Source organism: Eriocheir sinensis, chromosome 56 (assembly GCF_024679095.1).
Source record: "Eriocheir sinensis breed Jianghai 21 chromosome 56, ASM2467909v1, whole genome shotgun sequence".
NCBI classification, from domain to species: domain Eukaryota; kingdom Metazoa; phylum Arthropoda; class Malacostraca; order Decapoda; family Varunidae; genus Eriocheir; species Eriocheir sinensis.
Window position 1 is genome coordinate 3,640,377 of NC_066564.1, and position 27,500 is coordinate 3,667,876.

The 27,500-nt window shown below is 41.1% G+C and overlaps 2 protein-coding genes across 9 annotated transcripts in view; one reads left to right on the forward strand and one right to left on the reverse strand.

Moving 5' to 3' along the window:
* Nucleotides 1–301: 301 nt before the first annotated feature.
* LOC126984170 (BLOC-2 complex member HPS3-like) lies at nt 302–16,554 on the forward strand. Of its 3 annotated transcripts, none has more exons than XM_050837583.1 (19): nt 302–373; nt 3,207–3,427; nt 3,589–4,190; nt 4,316–4,503; nt 4,644–4,831; nt 5,754–5,897; nt 6,479–6,648; nt 6,915–7,027; nt 7,159–7,410; nt 7,541–7,706; nt 8,145–8,243; nt 8,408–8,512; nt 9,502–9,618; nt 9,725–9,928; nt 10,161–10,250; nt 10,941–11,162; nt 11,384–11,560; nt 11,818–11,932; nt 12,829–16,554. In XM_050837583.1, exons 1-19 carry the CDS (start codon nt 351–353, stop codon nt 13,008–13,010), a joined length of 3,378 nt encoding a protein of 1,125 aa, XP_050693540.1. In that variant the 5' UTR covers nt 302–350; the 3' UTR covers nt 13,011–16,554. The 3 variants fall into 3 exon arrangements, with proteins under 3 accessions (XP_050693540.1, XP_050693541.1, XP_050693542.1); XM_050837584.1 differs by having other exon boundaries at nt 304–470; nt 12,829–16,553; XM_050837585.1 differs by lacking the exon at nt 302–373 and adding an exon at nt 506–696 and having other exon boundaries at nt 12,829–16,553.
* A 2,328-nt stretch (nt 16,555–18,882) lies between these two features.
* LOC126984171 (dnaJ homolog subfamily C member 13-like) overlaps nt 18,883–27,500 on the reverse strand; it is a 38,412-nt gene continuing 29,794 nt past the window's right edge. For all 6 annotated transcript variants that reach the window (XM_050837591.1, XM_050837587.1, XM_050837592.1 and 3 more), the window contains 6 exons: nt 27,364–27,487; nt 25,731–26,013; nt 25,328–25,535; nt 25,045–25,224; nt 24,448–24,741; nt 18,883–23,834 (listed from right to left, as the gene is read on the reverse strand). In XM_050837591.1, the coding sequence (XP_050693548.1) occupies nt 23,628–23,834; nt 24,448–24,741; nt 25,045–25,224; nt 25,328–25,535; nt 25,731–26,013; nt 27,364–27,487 (1,296 nt within the window). In that variant the 3' untranslated portion in view covers nt 18,883–23,627. The remainder of the gene's footprint in view (nt 23,835–24,447; nt 24,742–25,044; nt 25,225–25,327; nt 25,536–25,730; nt 26,014–27,363; nt 27,488–27,500) is intronic.

The following is a 27,500-nucleotide window of genomic DNA, read 5'->3' on the forward strand; positions in this document are numbered from 1 at the left end:
CAGAGATTATGAAAGTGAAAATAAGAGAGAATAAGTGAAAATCGGAGGGTTGATTATATGACGCTTGGTGTGAAACTCAAATATACAGTGTGTTAAAGACCTGGGTCTCAAAAAATCGCGTTAAAATTCAGTTTCCCAGCAACGCATCGAGGCAGCCAATCAAGGAAAGGTTGAACTTCTCGCCCTGGCCAGGCAGCTCGACTGGGATGAGCGATTTACGGTACCGGTACCGAAACGTTAGGGGCCTGGTACCGGTACCAGTGCCGTTGTTATTACTAGTAGCGGTACTAGTGCCATTATCACCGGTACTGGTACCAGTGCTGGCCAGCGCCGCTCAGCTGTGCCCCGTGATGGCCGCCGCCCCCCAGCACAGGTGAGCCCCGCCCCGCCCGAGGGTGAGGCCAGCCGTGCCCCGCAACACCCACACCCAGCCGCCGCCAGGGACGCCCCGCGCCTCGGCTGCACTAAATGTTAGTTCCGCGGCAGGGCGGCAGCGGCTCGGCGGGGCCTGCTCATGGTTTGCCCCGCGGCTGGACGTGACACTCCACCACTGACCCCCTGCCTCGGGGCCTGCCCCGTGTGTCCTAGTTAAGGTGTTGGCCCTAAGTGTTGCCGTGCCTCTGCCGTGCCTTTGCCGTCTCTGCCTCTCTGGCCTCTGCACGGGGAAAGACTGACTACCTGTTGAGGCAGGGGCAGGTAGGAGGGGGGGGGGCCCTCAGGTGTATGCACCTAATGGTGGGGGGGCCGGGGCCACGCCGCCCCGCCTCTATCTCTATTATCTTCCAACTTTGCCTTAAAATCATGGATCACCTTTGCGTGGCCCACACCTTTCTCCAGGCCGTGCCAGGCCGCCAGCACTCTCTGGGGAAGGCTGTTCTTTTTTTTTGTCTCTTCTGTAGGCTTCCTTTTCCACCTTCCTTCCATGACCTGATTCTTTAGTATCCCACATTATTAAATCTTTGTCCACTTTTGCCGTCCCGCTCAGCACCCTGTACACTGCTGTCAGATCTCTCCCTCCTCTGTTCCGGTGTGGGCAGGTTTGCTCTCCCTATGTTAAATTTCTTAGTCCTGGAACCAGCTTTGTTGCTGCCGCTGAGTCCTCTGCTTTCCTTATATTTGTCTTTGTACTCAGTGACCACACTATTGCTGTGTGTGTGTGTGTGTGTTTTGACCTGGTGAGGCAGGGCCGGGGGGAGGCCTCAGGTGGGTTTGGTACATGTTTTCTTTGCTTACTTTATCATTTTGCTGACCTGCTTGTATTACTGACCTTTTTTTTGTTGTTGTTGTTGTTGACCTGTTAGTTTTCTTTACCTGTTGAGGCTAGACCAACTAAGTGAGTGTGTCCTCAGGTGTGTATTGTTGACCTTGCATTGTTTACCTGTTTGTTTTGTTTATGATTAAGATGCGGCGTACCTCAAGGATCAGTGCTTGGCCCCATGCTCTTCTTAATCTATGTTAATGATATCGATGATGGGCTCACTTGCAAAGTATCAAAATTTCCTGTAAGTGCTTAACCCGGTAGCAGTGACGGGCCAAATTTGTGGCTTTACCGTGTAGCAGCGACGGGCCAAATTTGTGCCATCATATAAACCCCCCAAAATAGATGATACATAAACTGATCACAAATGCTTTGATATATATTATGCAGTGGTTTGTGTGAGTGATGATTTTTTTTCACTTTTCTAGCTTAGAGGGACCATTCAGAAACATGATCCCTGCTATTACAGGGTTAAGTGCTTATTTTCCTTTTCCCTGCATATTCTAAGGACCAAATTGTATTTATGGTGTTTTCATGTTTGATTTTAACATGTATTATTTATGTGCAAAAATTACTAGGTAGTTTTGAGGAGGGGAAGGGAGATTCTAGAAACTGGATGTAGTCCGCTCACTTAAACTGGATCCCTCGCTGAGTAAGTAAGGATGCTGCTTTTGGTGGGCAGAGTGTCTGACATCTCTATCACCCAACACAATTGTGTAGGTTTACAAAATATTCATATTTCTTTACTTAGTTCATCTGTTACACTAGATGGGCAAGTTTTGTCAGCATCATTAGGTCACCGTAAGCACTGATTGTACAACTGTATATAACAAGATTTTCAAAACTTGATAGAGTAAAAAATTAAGTAATTACAGGAGTGTAAATCAGAAAACAGCATTCAATTTTTACAAATCCTTCCTTTTCTCTTACATTGCATTTTATCTAAAATTTGAGAGTATATACCATTGTATTCAGGAAGATTTTATGTATGAGAACAGCCATTTTATTTTAGAATTGATCCCATAATTGCTGCAAAGATTGATAATAAGTAAAGAGTGTTATAAACATTAGTAAATGTTATCTTGTGACCTGTAACTTCTTTTTCTTTTTACCCTACCAAGTGTTGAAAGTCTTGTTAATGTTGTACAATATCTGTTTAATCCAAGGATCTCAAAAAATTTGCCTATCTTGTGTAATATATGAGCTATATAAAGAAATAGGCTATGCGTATTTTATGAACCTATGCGAGTGTGTTGGATGACAGATATCAGACACCCAGCCCACCAACAACCAAACAGCAAGAAGCCAGGGATCCGGCTCAAGTGAATGGACTATAGTAACTTCATCAGGAAATAGTGAGCAGATCAATTAAGAAAAATATAAAAACTAACCAGAATAAACAGTTTTGTCTACCAATGTAAAATGGGTGAAGCTCCAGATGTTCACCAAAGCTTTCAAGTTTTCAGCATGTTCCTCCTTACTTCTCTTGCACTGAGTAAGAGTCAATGTATTAAGTCCTTTACATGAGTGCTCCTTCAAAGCTTAGACATGCTTGGTAGATCGCTGGACTTCTTCCAAGGTGTCTATGCCCTTCCTGAGGTACTGGGACCAAGCTTGGATGCACTACTCCATGTGGGAGTGGACTAAAGTTTTGTAAAAAGTCAGGAACATGTCAATATTCATACACAAGAAATGAAAAAAATTGCTAGATTTGTAGTTTTATTATAGTTAGAAAATTGTGGAGATGTTATATCATTTTATAAATTAGCAAATGTTTTTCTTGTATGTTCTACTCCCTATATGATAAGCCTTTCCCATATTCAAAACCTTTATCATGGGGATAATTAGATATATGTTAAGGAATTATCATATTTTTCTTTATTTGAATCTTAATGCCAAGAATGCTGAAAATATTTTCTGAAAGTATGAAGAAGAATTCAATCCACAGCAGCAAGATGGTGCGGGTCATCTCCGTGCACCACTTCACCAAGCAAGATGTGGCCGGCCTCGAGCGCTCCGGGGGCCGGGGAGTCACCAAAGGGAAGGATGACATTCTGCTGGTGGGCGGGGAGCATACTGTGGACATTCGTGATCTGAAGGCTGGTGGGGCCCTGCAAGGCAGCTTTCCCACTGTTGACTTGGTGCAGCAAATAGTGTATTGTGAAACAGGTAAGTGAACAAACTGGATTTGTCTTTTATCACATAGAAATGTGTTTAATATAAAATTATTTACATGTTATGAATTATACCAAAGTTGTCTTTTTTTATAGATTTGTACTTTTCTTGAATTGTATTAGGTATGTCAGTAATCAATAAATTTCCTTACTCAGGCAATTTTGTGGTTACGTTGGAAACCAAGCCAGCAAGGCATGGTGGAGATCACCGATATGTACGTGTTTACCTCAACTGGGAGCATAATACCACCAACCAACCCATGCGGGCAAGGATTGCTGGCCGTGTCACACCCAGCAGCCAGTCGGGTGTTGCCAATCTCGAGATGGTGGAGATCCCTCTTCGTAAACCAGCGGAGTTCATTGCCTGCTGTCAGTCAACTGGAAATATTGCTGTGGCCTGTGGTATCAGTGTGACAGTATTCAGGTTTTGTGAAAAAACACATGACCTCTCAAAGGTAAAGTTTATTGACTTTGAAGAGTACATGGAGCTGGACATGTCTTTTATTGTTAAAGAAGTTGCTGTGTGTGAAGACATCATTGGGTGCTTATCGGAGTCAGAAGCACATGTCTTTCAAATTACGATAAATTCACAACTGTTAAAAGCTAATTCAGAAGAAAAAGAGAGCAAGCAACAGGAGAAACGCAGCAAGTCCCGATCTAAATCCAAGACACGGTCAGCCTCAAGATCTCCGGGCCGCAGCATCGACTCCCTGAGCTCCATCTGCTTGATGAGGGACCGGCAATCACTCAAGAAAGAGGTGAACTGTCTTATTTTGTTTAATCTGTAAGGATATTTCATTCACATGTGTATGACCACTATTTTAATAAACTAATTAACAATTTAATATTGAGTGCAGTAATATCAATATGGTGCTTTCCTCAGGATTCACTGGTATCCATAAGAGATGCTGATGACTATGTAGACTTGAGCAAGATGACGTGGGTCCCAACACTTTCATATGGACGGCGGCGCCCCACAGAAGACAGCCGTTTTCTCCTCTTCCCCTCACTGGTAGGAGCCGCTCAGTGCGGTCCTGTGGCTGAACCAGGGGAGGTGATTGGTCCTGTCAGGTAAGAAGCAAGTAATGCACACAAAGTTACTCAAACCCTTAAGATTAGAAAAGTGTTATATGTGAAGGCCATTAGCATCTTGGATAACACCATCTTCACAAGTTCGAGGAAAGATCTTTTACCTGGTGAATTGCTTTTAGCTCAGCGCGGTGTTCCACTGTTCGTATGAAGGTGCTGACTGGTAATGGGTCAGGGGTGAAGCTGCCAGCCAATGTGTTTGAAGCAGTGACGCTCATCCATCGCCGAGCAGACCACAACACTGATCCTGACATTCCCTTCTCCAACCTCATGCTGACAGCTGTATATGAATCAGAGAAAGGAAAAAATGGTAACTCTACTTTTGTTTGTCTTTTGGAAAACACAGCTGACTTTAATTTATATTAGCTGAAAACAACCATTTTGGCCATTGTGGATCTTAATGTTTGTTACTAGCATCTTTTGTTATAATTGTATTGTATGTAATACTTAGTTATTGCACTAGTTCTGGCAAGTTGTATGATTTAATGGTGTTTATTTTCTGCTACTATAGTCTTCCAAAAATGTCGAGGCCGGTCTGGGGTAGGCTCCCGCGGGTCCTCTCCTCCCCTCTGCTAGGCCACACAGTTCCGACACCTATCCCTTCCTCTCATATATTAGCTATAGGTAACATATGAGAGGAAAAAATAGGTGTTGGGACTGTGTGGCAGAGCAGAGGGGAGAAATGGACCCACGGGAGCCAACGCCAAAACGGACTCGACAATTTGGTTTCAGTCTAGTAATGTAATGTTTTCAGTCATAGTCAGAAAGTTTTCAGTACAGGTTTTCATAAAAGTTCTATATTTATTTCCGTTTGTATTTCAGCAAGGCTTCAAAACGGGCTTATAGTTAAAATTATTTGATTATAGAAAAAGCAATACAAGCAATAAGATTAAAACCGGGACAAATTAATGTCTCGTTTTACAATACCAGTTATAGGGAAGAATCCATGAACCAGAAGTCCATTCCTCTTGTCTTTTCATTTTGTTTATGACGTGAAAGTCACTTGCCTTTGTCTAACTATGGGATGTGAGGCCTTATGCTTCATCAGTGTGAGTATCCTGTTAAATGTCTGAGACTTAGAAAATAGTGCTTTAATGCTGCAGGAACATATAGTGCTTCACTTCACCATAGTTAAAGGTTTTCTCATGTTTAACGTTCAGCCCTTCATAGTGTCTAGGCAGAAAAAGAATCGTTACTGATGATGATTTAACTGTATTTACATGATCTAACAGATGGTAAGGTCACACACCCTCGCCGGCTCTCTCACCCATTGCATCCTCCTGCTGGCGCCCCCCACAAGGTTGGTGCCTCGGTCTTCCTCACCACCCCTCACGTCGGCCAACTCTACCACATCACCCTCTCCCATGATCCCTTCAGTGAGTCAAATCTGATTGTTTTTTATTTGAAAGTATTGTTTGTGATGTAGCTAAGCTTATTTAAATAGCTGAGAGGGAACACATGGCGAAGTGGGTACAACACCTGTGGATCATTTACTTTACATCATTGGTTTGAAATAACTTTGTAAACACAATGCAATTATCTACAAACATATCATGGATAAATTTTTCTGTTCCTTGGTGAATACACATTTTTTTCTTATGTGAGTAAAAATTTATGTAGGGCAGCCAGGGAGACTGAGAAGGCATCCAAGGCAGTGACGACTTTTAAAAATAGGAGAGGCTCCTGCCGTTAATGGAATAAAAGCAGATGTCCTGATATATGGAGGGGAGAGCTGAGTGGGTTTTGGTGTTGCTGTGGGTGTGTAATGTCACCATAGCATTAAAATATTTGCATGGATGGCTGTATGAGAAAAATGGAAGCCAGAGTAGATCTTGGTGCAAGACTGAAAAATAAGAGGTGTGGAGCACCATTTGGCGTTGGGCGTATTTGCAGGTGATAGTGTTGTTGGAAATTTGGACAGTTTGGGTGAGCATGGGCCTCTGTTATTTTTGTCCAGGTGGCAATGTGGTCCGTGGTGGTGTCTTTTCCTACACGGCGCCTGTGTACTCGGTGGCACTTGAGCCGTCTCTTCTGCATGCCCTCACACTCACTGGCCTGGAGACGTACACTCTCAGGCCTCACCCGTTTGTTGTTGTCTCGCACCTTCCAGAGGGCCTCAATATGGTTGTAAGTATTGGGAAGATTTGTAGTCACATAAAGCTTTTTGAAACCAAAATTAATTTAATAAATTTTTATTAAAAAACAGTTGTGTGAGCACATGTTTTGACCCAATATATATCATCAAGGTATTGAGTACTATGTCAAAAGTGAGATTATAACAAAAAATGTCCAAAACTCTTCAAACTTTAGATTAAAAAATGTTAATATGTTATCTTATAAGATGTTTCCTTTACTAGAGTAAATTAATGCTAACTGAAATGTCACACTTTCAGGTCCCTCCCCACTGGGAGGAGACAGTGTGTCTGGTGGGCCTGCGGCCGTTCCTCAACGTAGAGACACTCACCCTCACCAAGTCATGCCTGGCCCTCATTGCCGCCAATAATGAGTGAGAAATTTTTGGAGTTTCATTTGGACGCACTAAAATGAACTACTGCTTATTTAATATTTTTACAGGTGAATTCTTACCATAATCATCAAACAAAGCAAACAAAGCACCATATTTTTTTTTTTTCCCAGGGGTGGTGACAAGTCCCACACTGTCTATGCCCTCCACCTGCCCAGTGCTGCCAGCCTGTACAAGGAGATGGTGCGTGTGGGGCGTAGTCACCGCAACGCCTCTCATTCTACATACTTGCACCTTCTTTTGGAAGCGCATTTGATCCTTACCACCGCTCTTCACAACGAGCTGCCTCAGCTTGAAGAGGATGGTGAAGACCTACACTCCCTGCTGCAGGATTCCTCAGCATTGCTTGGGGACTACTATGCCCAGTAAGTCATCTGATTACTTCTGAAGAATGGATAGATAATGCATAGTTTAATACCTTGCAGCAAAGTTATTGAGTTACTATATATATTTAATGTGTCCCATAGAGAATGTAATTTTCTTGTCATGGTGAAGGTGTGAAACTGAGTCAGAATGGAAACAGGCCACACAGTACTACCAGGTGTCCAGCCTCACCCCTGATGCAATAGTGGAGCGGCTGGACCTGCAGTGCCCTGGCCTTGTCCCTGTTGTGTCGGCCCTTCTCCTCAACCCCAACACACCACCACTTACAGCTGCTCAGGTAAGGGAGAGTGAAAACCACAGATTACTAGAGACTACACATTTTGTTGGATTGAAAATTATGTTCTTTATATATCATTGCTTTAAATCAGCTATGTATTAGACTTGTTTCATGTGCTCTTTCCTCCTGAAGAGAGTGGATATACATTATTGTTTGGTTAGAGGGGAACTGAGGATGATTGTCTTGTCTAGTGCCCACACATTGTCCTATGGCAGTCAGATTTAGATTTGCATGCCAAGCTTGTTGTTTCCTTATCCAGAAAGAAAAGTAAGAACTCTTGTGTACCTGTTTTCTGCTAGGTATATAGAAACTACAGTATGAACAGATGTCTGCTGAGGCCAAGGGAATCAAACTGGATTTGATTGTGCTGAGCCAAGTTTGTAACCCACAATACTATCACCAAGTTTCTAATTCATTTTTCTCTGTTCTCTTTTGCAGGCTAACTGTGTGTTGGAGATGATGGAAAAGGTTGCCCCTTACAAAGTTTCTTCAATAATTCTGAAATCAAATTGCTTTAAGGAATACAAAAAAGACAAGGTATATAGTTTGGGTCATTTGTTCTAGTAAACATATGCTTTTAGTGCAGGTTTACACAAGTGTTATGGATGTTCTGATACATTATACTTATGCTTGAAGTTTTACTGTTTATTTGATTTTACTTATTCCTGAAATTTTTATATAGATACTGACATTTTTCACAGGTATTGGGAATCATAAAGCAAGAATTATCAAAGACACAGGAGCCTCGGCCAACAGATGTCCTGGCTTTGGCCCTTGTGATTCTGGACAGAGGTTCTCCTGAACAGGTATGTAGTACTGCCTCTAGTTGGAAATATGCATTTATTTTATTTATTTATTTATTTATTTATTTATTTTTTTTTTTTTTTACAACAAAGGAGACAGCTCAAGGGCAACAAAAAGAGTGTAGGAAAAAAAAGAAGCCTGCTGCTCACCACTCCCACAACAGACAAAAGTAAAGAGTGATCAAAAGAGAGGTCAGTTTTTGGGTGGAGAGGTGTCTTGATACACTCTTCTTGAAAGAGGTCAAGTCATATGCAGGAGGAAATACAAACAAAGGAGGGCTGTTCCAGAGTTTACCAGTGTAAGGGATAAAAGAGTGAAGATGCCGGTTAACTCTTGCATTAGGGGTTTGGACAATATAGGGATGAGCTAGATTAGAAAGTCGAGTGCAGCGGGGCCGCAGGAGGGGAGGAGGCATGCAGTTAGCAAGAGTAGAGATTGCTGTCAGTAGCCTCAGAAACCTGTTTCAGTGAGGAAGAGAAGGTGAGGTTTAGAGGAGGGGAGATGGTGTTCCACAGAATAAAAATTAGAACGAAGACCGCGAGTGTTGCAGAAATTGATAAGAAAGAGGTTTGAGGAGTTATCAAAACACCTCTCAAGTCGGCAGCCAAAAGGGGAGTCCTCCCTGGGAGAATTTGTGGTGTGCCCCAGATGGGGACTCCTAGGTAATGTCATTTATATTAGCCATTTTGAATTTGTAAAACTTGTGTGTGTTGTGTGAATGTAGTGTGAGTGGAAAGAGAGAGGATCTGTCTTTAGAGAGCATGCTGAACTACTCTGGTGTAGATGAGACAATAGGGAAACGGAAAGTGAGGACACAGGGAGGGTCTTTGGAGGGCTTGTAGCACTCTCCTCACCTCCCATGTATACCTCACCGGGAGTGGCCTGCACCCATTTCGGTAGGTGTCTCCCTACTTACTCCCTAAATTTTTTTTACTGTAAAAAGAAATCTGCTTTTCCTGTTCATATTTTTGATAATTCACTTTTACTTTAGGTGGCAACAGTTGTGGCCTCGCTCCGAGCTTACCAGTTGGTGGTGGTATTGCTGCAACACTCACGCCTCCTCCTGACAACACAGGATGGAGCAACCACACTCTCTCCTCTTGCACAGGTTAGAATAAATACTGATCTTTCTCTAAGTATGCTGCAGAAAATGGCAATCTTGTTTATCTCTATATAAATTATTCTTATGCTTAGAGTTAATGTTTCTCCTTCAGGTTTTGGCAGAGCACAAAAAGGAGGTTTTCACAGAGGTGTTTGTGTCCCTGATTGGAGAGGGTACTCTTTCCCTGAACGCCTTTGTTGATGCCTTCATAGCAGTGTACCCAATTGTGTCCTGTGGCCCAGAGTGCAACACACACTCACTCTGGCTGAGGGACTTTCTTGAGAAGTTCTTTTTAGAATATGCACATAACTCTGAGGTAAGGGTAAACTCACAGCAAAGTTAATTTGATGTCATCATTTGTCAGTATGATTGAAACATTATATTGGTTAGTACAGATACCAAAATAAAGGTTTATGATTTCATGCCCAATTTGCACATCCATATTTTGAATGGACTATCCTCTCTATCATACAAAACTCTTCTATGAAAGAGAAATATAAGAAATACCAAAATCAAACAAGCAGCCCCCTCATTTGGTCTTGCCACAGATAACTGACCAGCGCGACCGCTACGACCGAGCCATCCGGGTGCTGGTGAGCCTCTACCTGGCAAGCCTCATGGGTGCCTTTGGTGACAAAGTAAGTGTACTGGATAGGCATATGAATCTTTGAATAGTTTTTACTCTCGTATCATGATAGCCCTTTATGTCAGTGGTATCTGGATTCTTTAATGTGTATTCTTTGTGGGGGGATACGGGTTTTGGTGTAAAGCTGGTGATAAGGGTGCCTGGTTTATCCTAATGAAATGTGAAGTACCACTTGAAGGCCTCACAAGAGATTCTGCCAGTGGTGTAGCAATGAAAAGGCATTCAGGAGAGTCTGTTCATGTGTTCAAAAAGACTTTAAATGTGATCAGACAATAGTTGATGAAACAAAGAGCCTACAGTGACAGCCCAGGAGAATTTTTTCTGGAAATTTATCAATTGTTCCAGTCAAGACAGCCCAACAAAGTTAATGATGGAATGTGTACTGGCCAATGAACAGTGTACTTAAGTAACTGATTGCTCTTTGACAGGTATTTGAAAGATAGCCGAGTGATATTTGCCATTTCATGTCTCATACAAAGCTTCCTATATCATTCTGCAATAGCACTTTAATTTTTTAAGGATATTTATTGATTCCATACTCAAGAAACTCCATTATATAGGTTTAACTGGCAGGTTCCTAGCTTCTGAGTGCACCCACTATTAATTTATATCCTACCCTTAAGTACTACTTGCATATGCAGCACTGTCCTTCCCTTGAATGCAATATTGTATTATTTTCCAGTCAAAAGAAGATCCTAACTGGAGTGACCATAGAGTGGCCTTGAAGGAGCTGTATGCCCCACGCCCCACTTTTCTGGCTCTTCTGCCTCCCTTCAGCCAGGAGCAGTCCCTGAGCAGGGCCCTGGCAGGGGAGGGAGACACACCAGAGGAAGTAACTCCACAAGATCCTGAGGAGGTCGGGAAAAGCTTATCCTCATCACTGCTGCACCTGGTGGTCCTTCAGGTAGGGCTTTCCATGTGTTGTGTTCAGGGCTGTTTCCATTTTAATCATCAATTGACTCTTCATCTTCTGCATGCATGTCATATCTTAAGAAGTATAAAACACAAAGTAAAAAAGACTGCCCAGTGACAACTGAACTTATCTTTCCTGCAGTCATTATTTTCATGAGCTTTTCTATTTTTCATCACCATCAGTTGTTAATGCCCATATTTGTGATTTTTCAGTCTCTACTAAGCTCTGATCTGCCATCATCAGAGGACCGTTCAAATGTTCTCAAATTTGCCACTGCCAACCCCTCAGCCTTGGGTGCCCAGTCCCTGAAGATCCTGTGCATAGACCGCTCACAGCAACTTGACTACATCTTGCACGAATTTCCTTATGCTCTCCTCCAGTTTGGAAAGGTAACAAAATAATTTATACTAAACCCAGATTCTTTTCTTTTTGACATTTAGCTTTTTTTTCTGGGGGGGGCAGGATAGCCATGCTTACATTATTCTGCCTCCAAATCCTTATTTCTTCAACTTCTCCCTTTACCATCCCTTGGTGCTTTTACAACTTCCAGTGGTGCTTCCATATGAAATGATCTTAGTTAACTTGTCATTTGTTTTCATAGGCATTATAGATTTTTTAAAGATGCTAGATGTAATGATTTTTGCAGGATATGTACGAGTCACCACTAGAGTGGGAGGAACTGGTGACTAAACTGATTAATTACAAATCGAACCTCCAAGAATCAGACCCAGCTCACCAGATATACTCAGACGTCCTTAACGGTAAGCATACTGCATGCCATCATCAACGTGTCCTTATAAAGTGTCTAGTATTTCATATTACGGTTTTATAGCTTTTCTAGAAGTCAGCAGATGTTTAAATTGTTGTAGTTTTGTATGTTTTCATGCAGCTGCTAATTTTCACAAGGGTTATTTTAGAAAAAAACATTTTAAATTTGGGAACATTTAATGCATTTTCCTTTCCTTACATGCAGAGATGATTTGGGATTTTGGGGTCATTTAGTCCCTACAACATTTTTAGTTCAAGCTTGACTAAGTGTAATAGAGTGTGATAGGTCATAGTTTGCATGGTTTAGCATACACCATCACAGTTATTAGAGTAATGTTTTATAATAAACCAATACAGGGGAACCTTGCTCTACAAACAGGTTATGGCTCCTGAGAAGCCATTCATGAACCAAAATCCTAACATGGAAGCTTTAGTTCAATCCAATTCATCCATGTTTCAGTGACTTCTTTCACACCACACTGCGAGGATGATAACACAGGCGTGAAGATAATGCAGAATCTCTTGTTGGTGCTGGGAGGTTGCCATGTGAATGCAAAAACACATTAAATGTCAAATTGATAAAATATTTGTAATACATTTGTAGTAACTTTGTATTGGTTTCCTAATGGATTTGTAGTAACTCGGCATTTCTTAATTCATGGTAGTGTAATCAGCATCTCAGTATTAGCTTAACTTTTTCTTTGATAATATATACAATAGTAAACTGTTAGTAGGTAACATTCTTAATTGATACAAATTACTTTATTTAAATTGGCGGCCCATAATCTTAAAATCACGGCCTTATTTGGACACAGTGTACCTGTTACCTAACGCTAAGGTTGATATAACAAGTGATGATTCTTTGACTGATTCCACCTTTCGTCTACAGCTGTCCTCAGTGAGTTGGTCATGTCTGCGCCTCTGGACACGTTCATGCGCATCATCCCCAGCAGCAGACACGAGGAGTTCAGAGGCCACATTCGCCAGTGCCATTCTGCTGCCTTAGCAGTTCACCTTCGCAATTCCCTTATGACCTATGCCAAGAATGTCTTGACTCAAATGTCTAAATAGTATTATTTGGAGTTAGGGACAGATTCATGCTAGTCAGTATCTGCTCTAGTCAGTTGTATTTTCTGATTAGGTAACTCATTCAGCAGTTTACATGATAGAGACTCTGCTGTATTTATGAATCTCTAGTTCAATTTTAATCTTTTGTAGCATTAATGGTATTGAATATCATAAAAACTAAAACTGAAATGTTAAGGGTTCATTATGTGATCTTGCATTGTGCCTCCTGTACTGTCAGGTGAAAGTCTCAGCAGTTTACCAACACCAGTACTGCACTACAAGTCCTGGCTTTTATTATTCGATTCTTGAGGCTGCAAGTCAGCCTGAGCTCATTGCTCTTAGAGGAATGGAAACTGCTGCTCTCACCTGCTGGTGGTGTATGTTAGATCACCCTGACCCCTAGTTGTCCACCCATCAAATTTATCACTGCACAATTCCAAAGCACTCTGGGCACTTGCCATGCTAGTGCTTTGGTGGTTCCTTGCTTGCCTCTTTAGCATTTCATGTGCCATCCATTATTTATCCTGCTTTTGTGCTGGAAATGAAAAGGAGACTGTAACATCCAGTGTCTGATGGGCAAAGATGAAGCACTTGTCAGTCGAGGCTGGAGCTGTACTCCTTGTGTTTGAGTTATTTAGGGGTGCAACTAGGGAGCTGTTGGAAGACCAGGATATTACAGTTTCATTTTCTGTGGGCTCAAAGAGGAGTGCAAGTTTTGGCTTAGGGAAATAGGACGAGTTGTTTGGAAAAAAATATTATTCACACGGGTTTAAGCTATTTAACCCTGATGGTCTCCTGTACCTTTCCAGATAGCAATGACCAGTCCCCTTTTCTAGTCAAGAGGAATGGTACCAGATTGCCATACAGCAGCCATGACCACATTCAACCGATGGATCACGGTTGCAGCACCATCTTTGAGCAGCTCTGCACTGATGTTAAAAGTATCGGCTGCCTTTTCACCCCTGAATGTTGCCACAGCCTCAATGACTTCGTCGCAAGAGGGTGAGGTTTCATCATTGGATGGATTAGCATCCACTATATCTAGTCCAGCAGGAAAGAGCTGCCTACAAAGGGTTCACTGTGTATAACTGCTTTAAGTACTCAGCCCAATGAGCCTTTTGCTCTATTTCGTTACGGCGCCACATGACCCTGCAGTTGCGGCACCAAGACCAAACGCCCCAATAATCATCAATCATCTATTTCGTTACCTACTTTTAGTTTTCCCTGGACAGAGCTACTAGCTCATGTGCCCCAAGTCTGAATGCCTTGGCTTCTCACTTTGGTGGTGCCTGACTACCACTCCAGTGGATGGGACAAAAACATTAACTGCCACCAGGTACCCATTCACTGGTGGGTAGTGAGGGGCACAAGTGTAAGGAGACTGCCCATTGGCTCCACTCTGCCTGTAAATCTTACCCAGGATCTCTGAGCTGAAAGGTGGTTAGCACACTTCTCACAACTGCAAAGTATTGGGTTCAATTCCTGGGCAGAAAGAAGACAAATAGACAATCTCCTAACCCCTGCCCACCCACCAGTGAATGGGTACTTGATATCAGTCAAGGAACTGTGCCTCATCCCCTGATGAGAATGTGGTCTGGCACTGCTAAAGAAGTAGCCCAAGGGTTCACACCTGGGACACATAAGCTTGTAGCTCACCCAGTCTAAGAAGCTACATCTAGTTAAGTACGTAAAATTACTATAGACATAAATCTCAATACGAATGACCTTTGACCTGCTTAGTAAGCCCTGAAGGAGCTCCACTCCAAGCCTCACTCTCAGATGGGCACTATCCAAATGGCATATGATTACCATGTGTCGGACATGGGTGGGCAGAGGGCTCATTGGACTCGGTACATAGAGCAAGAGCACTTGTACGTGGTGGACCCTCTGAGTGGGTAGCTTCTAGCTGCTGGGTTGCAAGCAGTGGATGCTGATCCATCCATTGACAGAAGTCCAACCTCTCTTGATGAGGTCAGAGATGCTGTGGCAAAGATGAGAGGTGGAAACAAACCTACTAATTAACTAAGGATACATTTGCTTCACTCACCTACCGCCTCCACGCCTGACGTTTCCCTAGAGCAAGTCCCCCACGCAGCCACCCTATCCATCTCAGGCCCCTTCCAGCAGAATCGATCAACTTACACTAGTCATGAGTTGGATGGGCATCCCCTTGGTCTCTTCTGCTCAGGGTTCTCTCTTACAGAAACAATCCTGTGAGCAGGAGCAACATCTGGTAAGCATGCTGCATGTCCATATAGCCAGAGGTGGCATTCACTGACTAAGCTGGGAACAGGCCTCAATTCAGTTTCATTGCATAGTCGCTGGTTCAACACAAAGTCATTCCAGCAATACCCCATGATCTTACAAAGGCACTTCGTACCGAAGACACTGACATGCCTCTCCACGTCACTATTCAGTGTCCATGTCTCCCAGCCATACAGTAAGACAGGGAGCACTAACAACTTAGATTAAAAATTTTGTTCACCTGCATAGATATTGGCAATACTATATACATATGTTGAGTGTGTCCAGAAAACACTTACTCTATGGCCTGAAGACGTGAACACTGAATAGTGACTTGGAGAAGTAGATAGATGCCTTTGGTAGTAAGTGCCTACACAAAATCATGGAATATTGGTGGAATGACAGCGTCAATGCAGCTACTACTCGGTGAGACTGATTCGACATCTATTGCTTGCATAGTAAATCATTGCCAACTCCAGCTATAAGGGGATGTGACATGCTACCCAGGATCAGACCCTGCTCACTTTGTTGTTTCTGTAAGAGAGAACCCTGAGTGGAAGAGGCCAAGAGAACGCTCAGTGTTTGTGGCTTCAGTAAGTCGATAGATCATGCCGAGGTGCCTCGGATAGGATGGAGACTTGCCTGGAGAAACCAACAGATTTGGCGTCATAGGATGAGTGGCATGATGTGTCCTTCCGCATAACCTCCGATTGATTGATACCTCCGATTGATTGATTGACTGCTGTATTGCTGACTGGAAGAGGGGGCTTGTCATCCCTATCTTGGAAGGTAAAGGGGAACATCAGGACTGCAACAACTACCACAGTATTAAAACTGCTCAGTGTACCAGCCTACTACCAGGCCAGATGGTTACCCTTCTATTGCTTATGCAAATTAGCAGTCTATTGCTTAAGTTGCAGTGACCTGACTAGACTGGGTTCATGCCTGGAAAAGTCAACAACTATTATCCAAATGATTTGAGTACTGGTGGAGTGACAAAGGAAGTTTCAACAGAGGATGCTTTCAGGCTACGTCAATCTTCAGAAATTGTTTTAGTCAGTGCATGACAAGGCAATTTAGGACAGATTTTTTGTGACTCCATGGAATTCCTGGAGGCATCGTTCATCTATTGATTGCCCTGCAGTCTGGGACTGAGAGTGTTGGGGAGGAGGGGGGTATTTAACCTCTTTCCTATGAACTCAGGAAAGTGGCAGAGCTGTATCCCTCCCCCATCCCTTTTCAGCCAGTACTTGGCAGAGTTGTGGAGCATGGAGAATATATATATATATATATATATATATATATATATATATATATATATATATATATATATATATATATATATATATATATATATATATATATATCTCTCTCTCTCTCTCTCTCTCTCTATATATATATATATATATATATATATATATATATATATATATATATATATATATATATATATATATATATATATATATATATATATATATTAAAGAGTACAGCCTGCTCATGCATGTGGCAAGAACATTAAGATCTTGGAAAATATAACATATAGCATAATGTAGAACAGTGGGTATCGTCAGGAAGTTTTTCAGCAGATAGGCTTGCCCAACACTGTTATGGACTCGCTCAGCACGAGTATATTGCATTATCGATACCGTCACAAAAGGACAATGATCTGGATATCATGTTACATGTATTCACTGTCTTACTCTATGCCTGCGAGGCATGGACAGTAAATAATTACTTTTTTTAAAGAAATGAATTGATACTTTTGGTAATAAGTGCCTGCACCAAATCATGGAATATAGCTGGAATTATTTTGTGTTAAATCAGCACCTACTCTATGTGACTGAATCAAGGCCCAACGCCTGCTTATTCCATGAATGCCAACTCTGGCATGTGTCACACTACCCAGAAGTCAATACTGCTCACCTGTTTTTCTTTTCTGTAAGAGAACCCCCAAAAGGGATGCCCACAAAAGTTTCTAGTTTGAGACTTGCTCGGAAGGATCCTTGGGGTTAGTGTTATAGGGCGAGGGAGGCAACACCCCCCCCCTGGGACCTGCCCTTATTGATGGATCGATTCATTACTGTTAAAGGACATGGCAATGGAGTACTTATTTTCACTGTAAAAGTATCTGTACCATTTCCCAGATATCATTTGCAATTACAGCAATGGAGTTTGAATTTTCTTCCACAATTTATAAATTGAATTCAAGATTTATTGTACCTTGGATTCTAACTGGCCATTTAGTCAACATTTATTAGTTATGTACAAGTATCATTGTTGAGCATCTAACACCAATCTCTGACTGTTAAATAAATGTTACAGCACAAATAAAGATGTTGTTTTCCCTTATCCCTCCTTGTGCATAACAAAACAGCATTAACACCTCTACATAGGAAGGACCTAAATGTTCCTTATGTTAATGGGGAAGAAAAATGATATTTGGATTTGGAGCTGCTGTACTATTAGTAGAGGAGATATCTTCACAAAACTACCTTCAAATTTTGTTAGGAGGTTTTAGGTGTTTGATAAGTGAAGTAAAAAAGGAATAATGAGTTAAAAAGGATTTCAGAGGAACAAAAGAAAGAAAACATGAGACCGGAATAGGGAGTTGTGAGAATAATGAAAGAAGGAAAAAGTAGTGGGGAGGTTTAATAAGGGGAACTGTATAGGTGACAGATCAAGGGCAAAGCAAACTGAAAAATATAACGTTACGGCATTGTAGTCACAAGCAGAAAGAGTTGCACAAAAATTATCAGAGTATATTTGTTGAAGTGTCAAGTCATAACACCTCCAACCCAATCCTTTTCACAGTTGACACTCCCCTCCTGAATGCTTTCAAAGGAGGTAAGGCATACAAAAGGCTCTTATAGAGTTTACAAGTGGAATGGATGAGAGAATAAAGATGCTGGCTAACTCTTGTGTTAGAAATATGGACAAAAGGGTGAGTAAAAGCAGAAAGTAGTAGAGTGCAAGAAGGCCATAGGAGGTGGATGCATGCAGTTAGCAAATTCAGATGATGAGCAGTTAAGCATGCAAATATTAACAAAAGATAAGGGAAACAACATTACAGTGCCAGTATCTTGGTTTTGTCCAATAAGACATTTAGCTCCTGCAGTGCCACAAGAGCCATCACCAGAATCTACAGCAACCACAGGGTCGGTGACCTGGTGTTTGCTAATAGATGCTCCACAATTACCTTGGTTCACAACTTGGCCTAATGCCCAGTACATACAAGTGGTGAAAAGGGATGGGGCACAGTCCTGTCTCACTCCCTTGTTCACAGGAAAGAAGCTGGACACACCTCACACACAGCTCACAGCACTCTGTACCGGAGTACAAGCCAGTCAATAAACCAATGGAATGCTGCGGAGTGGCAGGAGATCCCAGACAGCCTCACGACACATTGAATCAAATGCTTTCTTGAGATCGACATATCAATTAATCAATAAGAAGGAAAGAAACATTGATCAGGAGAGAAAAAGAGAGAAGCAGCTAGGGGAGGTTGAGGGCACTGCAGCTCCTCATCCTGGCAGGCCAGCCCCTACCTCCGAGTGGTGTACAGATATGGCAGGATATGTGCACTTGACTGATGTGCAAGTAAAGCCAAGCCAAGGAATAAAAGAAAAAAAATAATTACAGTTTATTAAGTTTATAGACAAAAATAATTGTCTAGCTAGTGCTGGAAATACACTACTGACTTTTTAAACCTCAGTGGAAGGTCCTCACCAGCATGCACTCAACAAGTGGGCACTCATAAAAACAAATTGGAGAGTAACTGAACATTGGTCACAGTGATTAAGTGGCTTTATTCATATATAGACAACTTCATTATAAAAATCAGGTATATACAATATGCTACATCAGCTTTGTCTACATCACAGGAAAGCTTTCTTCTACCTTAACAGATCTCTCAGTGGACCCACACAGCACGTTCCCTCCACCACCCACTTCATAGCAGACTACAGCTTGGTTTCCAGGACAACAGGTTAACCAACTTTTCATTTGTGGAACTTCATAGAATGCAGAGAAATTTTGGTGGCTTCCTCTGGTGATATGAAGTGTTACTCTGTTGAGACTCTTTCTTCCCTAAGGTTCATTTTGAAGTTACATATACGTTTTCACCTGTCGTATACCCCCGTTAAAAACTTGGTCTTCTTTACCTGAATACTGACTGACATGAGTGAGTGAGAAACATGGAGATGCTACCACTGTCTGCCTCCTCTCAGCACAGCCATAGAAGCCCATACAGACAGCAGTGCAAGACAAGTGCATGGCCCTTACAACAACTGGTCAACCGTACTTAAATCAGTCATGATCCAGCGGTGTAGTGTGATGCACGCCTGTCCTGGAGCATTAGTGAAAATAGCTTCATTTCATTTTCCATAATTCAAAGGAATGCTTTAGTTTGTAAATAAATTAAATAAAAAATCAAAAGCACATATATAAAGACACTAGCAGTTGGGTTTGCCTTCATAATATTCCCTTTGGGGACTGCTTCTATCCTAAGATACAAAGACACTACATGGTAAAAGGGGGATAGGGAGAGAGGGAGGAAAAAACATGGTCAGTAATGGCAAGGAAATTTCAGTATTCAACACAGTGATAAGTTCAACAAGAAAACACCAAGTACTTCAAATGATCATTACAAACTGCCAAAATTAATTTATTATGGGGATATTATTATGAAAGCAGATTATATGTTTCAAATTATGATGCCTGTTGTGAAGAGATCTAAATGGATAGGGATATATTCCCTAAGGACAAAAAATATGTGCTTTACCAATTTTCTCCCAGCATAGTTACATGTGTATAAATGCCTGCAAGTGGGCAATGTACTGCTGCAATGGCAGCATGGAAATCTGTGCAGCACAGATGCTGCACACTATTCTCAAACATTTAGTATAAGCAAGAATGTGCTTCTTCAGACAGATCTCAAGCTCTCCAGGAGTACTGGGGTACAATGAAGGAAGGTGGAAATAAATATTCAGCATTAATCTGCCTTGAGTGGACAGATGCGTAGCTAACAATCGATAGGCACCAGCATAGCGGTGGGAATGACATAGTAGCTCCAATCCTACATCTCCTTTCCCCTTATACACAGTAAAGGGTTATCTATCACCACCACATTGCCCATTATGCTGTGCCTATTATTGTACTGTCTATAACAGTGTGGTGAGCAGCACAGGTCTCGTGTGATGCTAACACATCTTGCCATACCATCAATGGGCCCCAATAGTATGTGGCATACAAATGCAGCACTACATGGACACAAAATAAATCAAGGATCAAAACTGTCATTAAGTACAAATATTACATAGAAAAAAAATCAAAAGCTTTATTTCAGATTACTATATGTATTAAAAATACTGGTAATTTACTTATGCTCAAAAGATAACTGGCTATTCTGGTGCAGAATTTTTTACTACACTACTGTGCAAAAGTGTAAACATAGTGCTTGTTTCTTTTGCAGTGTGGGCTTGAGTAATAAACCTGATGCTGAGGCTACTGCATGCTGGAGAATATTTGATGCCCATGTCTGGTCTCCCTGTGTGACATACATACAGAAGCATATTTTGTATGGGCCCCACCTCCCTTGGTCACCACAACTCTGCCTTTTCAATGGTGTGGTTGACAGTCAGACACGCAGCTCCCATGGCATGCCTGATGCTTAGGGTCAAGCATTGGTGGACTACTATTTTGATAAAAAATGGTTAGAATGTGAAAAAAATGAACATCTAATACTGACAGTACTTGATAAATAAAAAAATGTTATACATACAACATAGAAAACACGTCATTCAGTAATGAACTTAAACAACCTGCCAGTCATAACTATGAAAGGGATTTATGTCGTCAGAAGTAACAGATGCAACCATGATCAAAAGGGACTCATTTTTTCCATTATTTTGTTGCTATCTAAATCATCAGCCTTCACTTCCTAGTCAAAATAAGAAACATAAGGATGAGGTCCAGTGCTTGCTTAAAAAATAAAAAATAAAAAATAAATAAAAAATATATATATCCAGTGAAAAAATTGTATATGTAATAGCAATTAACAGTTTTTCTAATCACACCTTACTGATGATCACATGTAGGATTAGCATCCCTTCTTCAGCCTCAAAGTCACTTCATTTATTCACAGGATAATATTTCTTTATAATTTATTTAGTGGTCAAATGACTTGGAGCTATATTCCAATGTTCAGAGCCCTTTGGGGAAAGTGGAGCGCTAAAATTACTCCTCAAACTAGAATTCTAGGGAAATATTTTCTGATCCTTGTGTTTTTTATGATAAATTTGGAGGACTCTTAATGCATGTTTTAGGAAGAATCAAGTTGTACTGCCACTTAGGTAACTTAACTACATAACTTTATATAAATGAACTTAAATTCCCGAAATGTTCATCTCCACTGTCAAATTGGGAGTGAACTTCAGCAAAATTAGTAAGGCTCACATATTTTTAAATTTTGAGTGACTGTAAAATTGGAATATTAAGTATGGTGCTTGAGACTCACTTGATGGGAAAGGCAAGAGTCCCTTGGAAGACCATGACTTAGATCATGCCTGACATCACTGAGAATCAAGGTATAACAGAAAAAAATATTTGTCACTAAGATGGAGGAAAATGTTCCATGAAATGCTACACAAAAAAGAACAAACATTCAAATTTACTCTAATAAAAACCATGATTAGCTGATGATCCTCTAGCCATATTATATACTTAAGAAGATATTAACCTTCAATCATTTAAAAAGGACATTAGTTGAATAATCTGCTCTATCAGTGTGTAAATGGATAATGGTTCATTGCTACTTTGTCATATTTTTTTGAGACTGGTAAACTGCTGGTGTTAATAAATAGTACAGGTCTTAATAAATAGTACAGGCCTAAAAAAATAAACTGGCCTTTACATTTTCTGGGCAAAAAACACATGAAAATTATTTATAAGATGGATACTGGTGACAACCCAACCCACAAGTATTCTGGCTGGCTCACCTCTGTGTTCTGTCTACATCACTGAGAAAATTACTAAGCTCCAGACCCTTACTTTTCCTTTAATTTGTGGAATTTATCCCCTACTTTTTTATTACATTCATATTTTTTTTCTTTTTAGTTACTGAAGATTGTAGATCCTTACTTTTGTTTATGCTAGATACTTTCTTTATCTCCTTCTTGTTGTGGTTTTCATATAAATTCTTCCAAATGATCTTTTTTTAAGTGAAGAGTACAGTCATGATAAATATAAAGTTCTTACTCTACATTTAATCAAATGAGTAAAACATCGTATGGAAATCTGTTATATTCTCACTATTTCAACAACTTTCAAAACACAAATCATAAAATGATAATTGGTTGTGTTAGGATCTCGACTATCAGTCTTCAAGAACTTTCTACTCTTGATCCCACATTTTCATTAAGTATATGAAACATTTCAAACGTTAATGGTTAAGATGAAGTTAGTGATGATGAATGAAAATGCATTTATACATACAATAGGCAGACTTGGCAGAGGTAACTTGAGATCAACATTTGTAACAATATATAAACACTGTGGGATCAAGCAGCCCCTGCTAAAGCCAAGCAGCAAACCAGACAACTATCAGTTGCTAACATGTGCTACATTATGAATAAGTTGATGCAATCACATTTTATTAGAGTAGTCAATTGTGATATGTTCCAATTTTTTTATAATTTCTCTGATCTTAAAAAGAAAATAACGAGAATTAGTGTAAAAACGCCAGCTTCTTTTGTAAGTGAATGGGAAAGTTACTTTTAAAGAAACCAACCTGAAATCACTTCCAAGGATCACCTTCTCAATGCATATCACAAGTAACAAACAGTGTACTGTGCTTCTCTTTTTGCTGCGGTGTGATTGATCAGTGTCCCAAAAGTGGTAAGATGCACAGCAACACTGCAAATGACTGTTAAAGATACATATTTCAAATATTAATATGCTGTTATAAACAACAGTAGCTCCCTACTAACTAATATCAAAATAGGAGAGCCTTAGGTTACATGTCCAAGAGTAGACCTCTATTGAAGAAGTCCAATACTTGGAGAGGTATTTGGCAGTCAGGTATATATTGCTGTGATGCAGAGCAAGATTTCTTTAGTTGAAACTTATAGTAACTTCAGTTATGAATATAATATACACAATCAAATGGTTGCTACATTTCATAAATACAAAACCAATTTTTTCCCTCATTATTCTTGAAACATTAATTTCTTTGTTTCCACACATCAAACCACAGGCCATTTATACAAGCACACTAGTATCATCATGAATCCTCAAATGAAAAAGTCATATAAACTCACTCTTACACTCTGTAAATTCACGACTTATAAAAATAACCTCAAGATAGACCAGTTTCCTTCAGGGAATTTGTGGCAGTCTGCGAGTGTTGGTGATGGAGGGTGGGGTGGAGGGCATGGAGCGGGAAGGGCCCTGCGTGATGGAGCCTGCTATGCCTGGGCCCCCCATCAGGCTCCCAGCAACAGTGGGGGCAGCCTCTATGAACAAGTCATGCTTTTGGTCCCGGTACTGTGCCCACACAGAGGACTTCTCCAGCAGGGCCGTCACCTATAAGATAAGATTATAAGATTACTAAAGAGGCAAGATACTTTTACTAGTAAAAGATCATGATGTGATTTAAATAAAATTTCATGTAAACTTTTATGTAACAATTTTCAATAAAGGTTATCTAGTCCAAAGGGTAAACCAGCTTGTGACTGCAAGAATCATAAAATCTGTAAAGAAATGTTGAAGGAAATTGAGGTTTCAACAAAAAGTGGAACACCATGGATAATGTAGCTGAAAAAGAAATCAAGAACATGATGCATAACTTATATCTTATCATAAACAATACCCAATGATTTTGGTCACTAGTAAAATCCTGTATTCACTTAAAGTTCAAACAAAACAGTATGACAGGCTTCACCCTGTGATGTAATCATTGTTATCATTTGACTTCAATACCAACAAATATATCATGATGCATTGAAAAGGACTTACATATAATAATTATGAGTAGTGTTTAAACAAAAAAATGAGTGAGATATCAGTATCCAACTTCAACCTCCTCAAACACTCAAGTTATATCTCTTTTCATTGCTTCTTAAAACATGCAGTGGAATACATAAACACTGACATGGCCCTGAGCTGCACAGATGTAATAAAAAAAGTTAAAACTTACCTCTTCAGCATGCTGAGGAGATGCTGCCATTGTTTTTAAACAAACCACAATCTGAGCCTTAGTTGAGGATGGTTTTTGAACTTTTGCATCAAGTGTTGAGCCAAGCAGGGAAAGGAGGAATGGTATCACATTGGCCTTGAGGCCCTGATCAATAAAGGCTGCAGCTGCCACCTCCCCTGTGGAGAAGAGATTGTGGAGGGCCTCACAGGCCACCCCAACCACATCAGGTCGAGCCTTCATGGCAGACACCAGGCCAGCCACTACTTCTGTTCCCTCAAGGACATTGATGCAAACCTGAAAAATAAAATTTCCATAATTGTTTTGCAAAACTTTATTTTTAGGATAAATTCATCTCCACATCAAACATCCATCATGCTAATGTGCAGGATCAGGCAGCCACTTTTTGCACATCATATTCTTCCTTTGTCCCTCAATTATATAAGTGGGGTGAATAGACAAACTTGAGGATACTAAAAAAGAAAACTGCTGAAGTTCAGCACTTTTGCAACTTATGAGCAGCCACTGAGAAGAAAATAGGCAACTCCCGATATTGCCACTGCTCTGCCTGCACCATTAATAATAGTCCAAGCAACATACCTGACTACAGGTGAACTGGTGTGTGGCGTGTGTGGCAGCCCGCACCACAGTTACATTTTTTGAGGGAAGCTGACCCACCACCCTCGGGATGTGGCCGAGCTGAGGCAGGTACTCAAGCAGAGAACGTTGAGCAGTCATCACTGCCACCACTGCATTCAACACCAACTCAAACGTGTCACCCTGAAAAAGATGGAATCATTTTAAACAGGATCTTTGTATTGAATTTTTGTGCTATGAAGGCATGAGGGTGCTATGTACTATTTTTCTTCCAAAATTCACTTACATCATTGGTTTTGTTCATCTGATCCAGTAGGGCGTCAAAAAGATCCGATACAAAGGTCTTGGGCTTCCGCAGCACCCACGTGGGGTTTGATACCAGAAGGCGCAGGTAAACCCCTCCTACCACCACCTCCCCAGAAGTGGAAGATAATGATACGTCCTCGGGGAACTTCCACACAACATTTGGATCTTCATGTTGTTGAACATGGATTCTGTAAAACATAATAAATTACTCCACTGAACTACTTCCACCTATCTAATGACTGAAATGAATTTTCAAATTGAAATTTTCAAAATATCAGTTGTTAGTTTTTCATGTGTTCTGCATGATAAAAAGTACAACCTCAACCTTTTACGTCTTCATGCACAGGAAAAGTTGTGACACTGCATCATGCAGGACTACTCACTCCTCTACAAGGCGAGCCACCACTGTTGACACCCTCTCCCTTGAGTCATCTGTCCATATCAGCTCAGGGTTCTCATGTTGTGCCTCATACATGTGAACAGCTGTGCCTGGCGAGTCCCTCATTTGGTCCACAAGGGCTGCTGGCAGGATCTTGAGGAGGATGAGCCTCACCCTCGGCCCAACCAGTTTGTCACATGTCATTTTTCCCATTAACTCGGCAGTTTTCTCCCTTACATCCCCCTCGTCCGAGGAGCAGAAAAGGTTGAGGAGATACATAACTCCACCTGGACAAAAGGGAAATTTTCAAATGATTGAAGAATCTAATATTTTCTTGGTATGATATGAACTGATAAATTTGCTTGTTGTTATCAATGAAGTCAGATATACCTGAGAAACTCTTTCTAAGGTAAAGTTGGGGACATACATTGAGTTATGTATTGTGTAGGCACTCATCACTGTCTCTGACCCTTGAGCCTATTGTGGGTAAGAACCCATTACCTTGGAGCACCCAGCAAGTGTGATATCCAGATTACCACAGTTTACCTTCCCCAGGCATCCATTTATCAACCAACACAAATGGGAGTTAAAAGAACTGAGTGGAGCTGTGCACAGACTTTCCTGACTGGGACTAAAACCAGGCCTGCAGATTCGTACCTAAGCATGCTGGCCACTATACCATGGGGACACAACTAAGGAAGTAGCATATGACTGTAACACAAAGTCATTCCTTTAACCCGGTAGCAGCGACGGGCTAAATCTGGCTTTACCGTGTAGCAGCGATGGGCCAAATTTGTGCCATGTTATAAACCCCCCAAAATAGATGATGCATAAACTGATCACAAATGCTTTGTTATATATTATGAAATGGTTTGTGTGAGTGATGATTTTTTCTCATTTTTCTCGCTTAGAGGGACAATTAAGAAACATGATCCTCGCTGCTACCGGGTTAACACATATCTCTTAAGCTATTTTCCCTATTCCTACATGGTCTATAAACCTCTGTGGTCTAGTGGTCAGCATGCCTGGCTACTACTCTATGGGCCCAGGTTCGAATCCTGACCCGGGCAGTCAGCGTGCAGCTCACCCTGTTCATCCTCCCTTTCAGACTGGTCGATAAATGGGTACCTGGGGAAACCTAGAGAAGGTAAACTGTGGCAATCCCAGATTTCACACTCGTCCATGTCCCGGGGTAACTGGTTCGTACCTACCACAGGCTCAAAGGGCCGACGGATTGGAGATGAGCACCACAGCCACGAGCAGCTATAACATTACCTTTACCTTTTAATTGAAAATATATTCTTCATTCAAGTTCTTTTAACCTGGTAGCAGTGACAGGCCAAATTTGTGGCTTTACTGTGTAGCAGCGATGGGCCAAATTTGTGGCTTTAGCGTGTAGCAGCAACAGGCCAAATTTGTGCCATGATATAAACCCCCCAAAATAGATGATACATAATCTGATCAAAAATGCTTTGATATATATTATGAAATGGTTTGTGTGAGAGGTGATTTTTTCTCATTTTTCTCGCTTGGAGGGACCATTAAGAAACATGATCCCCGCTGCTACCAGGTTAAAATATGCTCCTTTTTCTACTTGATACACCATAGCAAAAAATGTGTGATGCAATCTGTAGTACCTTTATTGAGAGCCTCCTTGACGATCTTGGTGTTGGACATGAGGGCGTGGAGAATGTTGAGGGCAGTTAGGCGGTCAGCCACAAGGGCAGGGGAGTGCAGAGCAAGCATCAAGTACACCAGCACCTGCAACACACCA